This window comes from Zonotrichia albicollis, chromosome 7, assembly GCF_047830755.1.
Source record: "Zonotrichia albicollis isolate bZonAlb1 chromosome 7, bZonAlb1.hap1, whole genome shotgun sequence".
Classification (NCBI taxonomy): Eukaryota; Metazoa; Chordata; class Aves; order Passeriformes; family Passerellidae; genus Zonotrichia; species Zonotrichia albicollis.
Genome location: NC_133825.1, coordinates 3,545,405 through 3,551,844, shown reverse-complemented (window position 1 = coordinate 3,551,844; position 6,440 = coordinate 3,545,405). Strand labels below are relative to the sequence as shown.

Below are 6,440 nucleotides of genomic sequence, written 5' to 3'. Positions count from 1 at the left end.
GGCCTGAGGCACCACAAGGCTCTGCTGCCCTTCAGTGAGACCTGGACAGGCTCGAGAGTTGAGCAGAGAGGAACCTATTGAAGTTGCACTGGGAAAAGCCTCTAGAAGAGCTTCAGGCTTTGTAATTACCAGGCAACAGAAGTGTTTTAGTAAAGTGGAGTCTATAACCTTGTCTTGTAATGTCCAGTGAGGGAAACCACTGCTTCTCTGTATGTTATACATTGTATGTCGCTTGTATGTACATCAAGAAAGTCTTTGAGAGAAACATGAAAGAATTCAGAAACTTCCCCTGATATTATTTTGGATTTTCATGATTTTCTGGAATGCAGGGTGAAGTGTAAGGATGCCAAAAGGAAAGTGAAAGCAAATCAATAAATCTTTAAAGACTCAGAAGCCTCTCCTGTTTCTTCCTTGAAGAAGTTGCCAAACAAAGTCGCTTTTGCAATCCTTTGAAAGAACTTAGAGGAAAAAGCATTGGCCAAAAGTGCTGCCCTGTGTTTCTGAAGAGCAACAAGCATTTTGTGTTGATGCAAGGTCTGTACCAGGGTTTGGGGTTTTGTGTGTGTATGCTTTGAATGTGAGTCTTTGCAGGACTATTAATAATTAGACCATGTACTGAAGAGAACATGTTACTGTGTTGTGCTGTCCAGTGCTGAAGAGGGTTGAGACAGAGCAGGTAGCTCTGTGTGTGTGTGTAACTTGCATGAGCAGCACGGGAGCAGTCCCCAGGGCCTGGAGAAGCAAACGGGTTTGCGGTGCTGAGGACAAGGTGTCCAGATCTCGGGATTGTCCGGCCAAGCTCTTCTGGCTCCTTGTGCTTGGAGCCCTGGCCGGGAGCCCTGCAGAGCCCCAGGTGCAGCTTCCCAACTTCCCCCTCTGTCTCCTCCCTGCCTCCAGGGTAAAGGCACTCCCTGGCATTGCACTGGCTGTGCCTCCCTCCTAGAGCAGTGAAGGGATCCTTTCCCAGCCAAGGTGGCTCTCCCATGGAGACAGGAAAATGGACAAACTCCTGCTGCCCCAGCATCAGGCAGGTGCAGGGTGTCCCTGCCTGTCAGCCCCTGCCCTGCTTCCCAGAGATGCCAGTGATTGTTCTAGAAGTCATGGATCTGGATTTCCAGGAGCATGTTTGCAAAGACACGAAAGACAAAAATTGACAAGAATTGTTTGTGCTTCTCTTCCTGAGTTTTTTCCAATGTATTTTCTAGTAGAAAAGCATGGACCAAATTGGCAAAGTTCATATAATGTAGGAAAAGCATCGTCCTGTATTTGACTTGAGTGGAGGACAGTTGCAAGCTCTCCTGTCAAATGTACACACAAAATCTCAGTGCATTTTGTGTCTTTCCACTGAGTCAGTATAAAAGATGACGATTCTCAGAAGCTGAATACTAATTTTTCCATTTATATGAAATGTGAAAGTTGTTAGTTCATAGGATGACAGATAACTGAGGTCTGGAGGCAGCTGTGGTGGTGTCCAGGTTTATCTCCTGTACCCAATGCCCAATGCAGCAGCATCAAATCAGGTTCATCTTAGTTTTCTGTAGACAGGTCTTGAGGAAAACATCAGTTCACCTAGAGCAAGGTTTGAATCCCTGCAGTGCAGCTGACTCTGCACCGGCTCTCTGGGCCACCGCCTGCCAGGGGCAGGAGCAGAGATTTCCCTTGGCCGGGGCCAGAGCCCTGGCGTGGCAGTGCCTGAACAGCACCTCCCTGCCTACAGTGCCACCCTGGATGGCTGCCCCAGGGACTGGCATTTGACCCTGCACTTGCTGCAGGAGTCCTGGCCCTGCTTCCAACCTGAGCAAACGCTCGGACCCATCTCAGAAGCTTGGTGCCCGAGGGGGCCACCACAAGTGGTTGCCAGGGACCTGAGGCCATGGCTGCCCCGATTTTGGGTACACGGCTCTGATGTCAGAGTGGCCATTGTGACCTGTGCCACCAAGGCCACAAAAGGGAATGCGGGGCTCAAGCCGAGTGTCAGTGCGACCTGACAACGGGCGGAGAAGGTAGGGCAGGGACGTGGCTGCCCAGGGACCAGAGGGGTCCCAGACCTTGGGGCTCTGGGCCTGTGCTGCAGGCTCACCTGCCCCTCCCTTCCCATAATCACAGAATCAGCGAAAAGCCAGAGGACACTGTGGTGTTCCTCAAGGCGACGACGGGAGGAGAAACAGACAGGAGCAGGGCTCACGCAGGCCTGAGCAGGGAGTACAGCCTCGTGGCTCTGGGCCTGTTCTGCAAACTCCCCCCCCCCTCTCTTCTTTCTCCCATAGACAGAGTGGAACAGCACCTCGAAGTGACCACGTCCCTCGAGGAGGTAGACTCAGCGTAGACAGCCGCCATGTCTGACAGCAAGCAGGAGGGCCCTGGAGCCAAGGAGCCAGGTGAGGGCAAAGCAGCCCTCTGACAGCCTGGCCCAGGGGCTCTTCTGGCAGCAGGCAGCGTGGGGATCAGAGCAGAGGCAGGGGGAGGCAGGAGCTGCTCGGCCATGCCGGGGCTGGGAGCCTCCTTCCTGCCCAAGTGGGGCCCAGCTGGGACAGGGGGCAGCTCCTGGGACAGCCGTGCCCACAATGGCCCCTGCTCTGCAAGGCCTCCAGCGCTGCCCATCAGCCAGGCAGGGACAGAGCAGCCTTGGGGCCGATGCTGCTGCAGGCTCAGAGCCCCACAGAGCTGCTCGTGCCCGGTGCCATTGGCTCTGTCCCCTGCAGCCTGCATGCTGTGTCGCCGTGCCGAGGCTGACCCGGACATGTGCGGTGACAAACTGCGCAAGGGTGGGCTCTGTGCCCACGTGTTCTGCATGGTGAGTGGCTCCGGGCGCTCCCTCCACCATTGCAATGGGCAGCTCCTGCCGCCCTCTCCTCATCAGCTCCTCCCCTTGCCTGCAGCTCTTCGCTACTCTACTCTTTCGACAAGAGAACCGCCACGATGGACTCATGGGATTTCTCCCACGAGATCTCCAAATTGTGGTCTGGCGGGCAGCACAGAAGGTGAGAGCCTGACAAGAGCAGGGAGATTTGTGCCTGGCGAGGTTTGCCACAGCTTAGCCCAGACACCAGGAAAGAAAGGCCGGCCTGACAGCCGGGACAAAGTCTGGCTCCCAGCAGCTCTGGAACAGAGGCCCTGGCACAGGAGCCTCCCTCCTCCAGCAGGCGGCTCTGTGGGCTGGGAGCCGGCAGTGGCCACGTCCTGCGCCCTGCCCAGAGCCCTGCGGCTGCCCGGGGAGGCCTCGAGGCTGCTGCTGCTGCTGCTGATGCGGCTGCTTGGCTCTTTCCAGCGCTGCTGCGTCTGCGGCCAGAGCGGGGCAACCATCATGTGCTGCGTGCCGGAGTGTGACAGATGGTTCCACCTGCCCTGTGCCAAGGAGGGCGGCTGTGTCAATGTATACGTTACTCCGTTCAGGTACCTCATCTCTCTTTATGGCCACCCCTGGGGAATGATCTAGCATTTCTCACTTTCCCCATCCATTTTCCTCCAGGTCCTTCTGCCCTGAGCACCGTCCAGAGCAGGAGGTGGAGGCGACTCCTGAGCCGGACACCATTTGCCTCATCTGCCTGGAGCCTGTGGAGGACAGGACGACCTTCACAACCCTGGTGTGCCCAACGTGCCAAAGGGCCTGGTTCCACAGGGACTGCATCCAGGTAGGAGCCCTCCCCTCAGCACCGGGGCACTGCAGGTGCTCAGCAGCAGCAGCAGGGCCTCGCTCACCCTGCCTGTGTTTGCCCTGCAGGGACAGGCCTTGCGCGCTGGTGTTTTGTATTTCCAGTGCCCCCTGTGCAGAGACAGTGGGGAATTCCCTGTTGAAATGTTCATCTTGGGGATCCGAGTCCCCTTCAGGTTGGTGTCCTTCTGCCTGGCCCACCAGGCAGGAGGGTGCAAGTGCTGTGCTGTGCGAGGCCCTGTCCCAGGAGCCCTGGCCCTGCCCTGTGCCATGAGTCTGGGCTTCAGTTTCACCCCCAACTTGGAAAAGCGCTGGAGAAACAGCTCGGACACCCTGGACCTCCGTGAGGGAGAGCAGCAGAAATTCATCATCTCTTCCTTTCTCCATCAGAGACCCAACATGGGAGGACAACGATGCCTTTGCAGATCTAGGAGTGAGGCACAGCCAATGCAACGCCAGGGATTGCCTTTACCCTGGAGGCAGGGAGGAGGCAGAGGAACAGGGGTAAGTTGGGAAGCTGCACCTGGGGCTCTGCAGGGAACCTGTATCTCGGCAAGGGCTGTAAGTGGGAAGAACCAGAAGCGCTTGGCCAGACAACCACGTGCTGGTACACTTTGTTCTCAGTGCAATGAGCTTGTTTGCCTCCCCAGGCCCTGGCAATTGCTCCTGTGCTCCTCCTGTGCTGCTGAGGGCACCCACAGGCGCTGCTCTGGCCTGAGGAACAGCACACAGAGATGGGAGTGTGACAGCTGTGCTGGGCTCGGAACATGTATGAGTCAAAGTCCCCGGTGTCCCTGGGCTGGGGGCAGTGCCCAGGCCAGGTTAGGCAGAGGGCAGCATCCACTGCTGGAGGGCTGGGGGCACTGCTCTGGCCTGGCCTGGCCTGGCTGGCGCCTGGGTGATCTTTGACATTCCTGCTTGCCCTTACAGCTGCCAGGGATGAGACAGAGCTCAATGGCCCCAGGCCGGCCAGACAGTCAGGACTACAATCTACTCATGGCTGGTCAGAATCTGAGGCCATCCACCCCAGCTCCCACAGCCCTGTGCCATTGGTGCTGGTTTCCCCTTCTCCATCTCCAGAGACGGGAAGCCACAGCAGGCCCCACCACGCAGCATGGCAGCAGGCGCTGCCATCTTCCTCACTGGACACCAGGAGCAGCAGCAGATCAAGGGCAACACGCAGCACGTCCCCTGACCCTGAGGACAGGGTCCATTCCAGACGTGCTGGGCCCAGCCGCAGGCGAAGCTGCTCTCGCCGGCAAAGTCGCGCCCAGAGTCCACCTGTCCGGACCAGGAGTTGCCGTGACAGGAGCAGTGGGACAGGGCCAAGGGCTGAGAGGCCCAAGCAAAGGGAGACACCGTCACGGACATCCCCCAGACGCAGGCGCTCCTGCCAGCAAGGCTGGGCCCAGAGTCCACCTGTCCGCTCCAGGAGTTGCCATGACAGGAACAGAGGGACAGGGCCAAGGTCTGAGAGGCCCAGGCGAAGGGACACATGGCCAGGGCCATCCCCCAGATGCAGGCGCACCCGCCAGCAAGGCTGGGCCCAGAGTCCACCTGTCCGCTCCAGGAGTGTCTGTGACAGGAGCAGTGGGACAGGGCCAAGGACTGAGAGGCCCAGGCGAAGGGAGACATGGCCAGGGCCATCCCCCAGACGCAGGCGCTCCCGCCAGCAAGGCTGGGCCCAGAGTCCACCTGTCCGCTCCAGGAGTCGCCGTGACAGCAGCAGCAGGACAAGGCCAAGGGCTGAGAGGCCCAGGCGAAGGAACACATCATCGGGGACGCCTCCCAGACGCAGCCGCTCCCGCCAGCAGCGCCGGGCCTCGACTCAGACTCTGCGGTCCAGGAGTCACCAGGACAGGAGCAGGAGGACAGCAGCGAGTGCCGAGAGGCCCAGGCGTAGGGGGACGTGGTCGGGGACAACCCGCAGGAGCAGACGCTCCCACCAGCGACGTCGGACCTCAACTGGCACCTCCAAGAGCAGCGCGTAGCGCTGTCATCTTTTCTTTCTAGGCCGTGTGTTCCTTGCTGGAAGTGAAGGTGAGAACAGTCAGTGCAGGGACCCTGAGATGTGCAGCTCTGTGAGCAAACCCTATTAGCTCTTGATGTTTCTACTGGCAGGAAGAAGTCGGGGTTAAATGCCTTGATTTCTGTGTAACGGTGTATTCAGTGAAAAGTCACTTAAGGATGTGGCTAATTAAAAAGGACTCTTGTTCCTGCCTTTACACTCCAACCTCAGATGTTTCCCCACTGCTTACCCTTGATAATGAACCACTCCTTAATGGGCTTGGATATGCTTAGGGAGACATTCAGAGCAAGGTGGCTCTTAGGGAAGCTGTGTCTGAAAAGGACATGTGCTGTGTTGCTAACCTCGAAAAATCTCATTTCAGTAAAGCCAAAAAAAGAAGAAAGAGAGTGAGACACTGCCTCAAGTGTCTGAAGACAACTTCTACAGCATTGCTGCGGATTTGAAAGAGGTCTTTCAAAGAACAAACTGGAATAGATGGTATTTCCTCCGTCTATTCTGGTTTCTTCTTTGAAAGACCTTCAAAGAACAAACCAGAATAATCCGAGAAAATACCCTGGGACAAAGAGCATGCACAGGACTCTGCCCCAGATGACCATTTGGGACCTTTGCCTGAGGACAACACAGCTCAGGAGACGAGTTCTTTCAAGTTTTCCTTCTTTGGAGGCACAGAGGAGTTGGGCATCAAAGAAGGTAACAGCAGAACCCTTCTAACAGTGCCATTGCTAAGGAAGAGCTTCTGGCAGGCACTGTAGGGCAATA

The 6,440-nt window shown here is 57.0% G+C and overlaps 1 protein-coding gene across 1 annotated transcript; it reads left to right on the top strand.

The window, feature by feature from the left end:
- Nucleotides 1–2,335: 2,335 nt before the first annotated feature.
- Nucleotides 2,336–4,847, top strand: LOC141729548 (E3 ubiquitin-protein ligase PHF7-like). Its single transcript, XM_074544255.1, is given in 11 exon segments — nt 2,336–2,378; nt 2,703–2,794; nt 2,880–2,981; nt 3,269–3,393; nt 3,470–3,643; nt 3,645–3,683; nt 3,685–3,828; nt 4,043–4,156; nt 4,303–4,421; nt 4,583–4,628; nt 4,733–4,847. Coding segments are annotated over 11 exon segments (1,113 nt in total).
- The last annotated feature ends 1,593 nt before the right edge of the window (nt 4,848–6,440 follow it).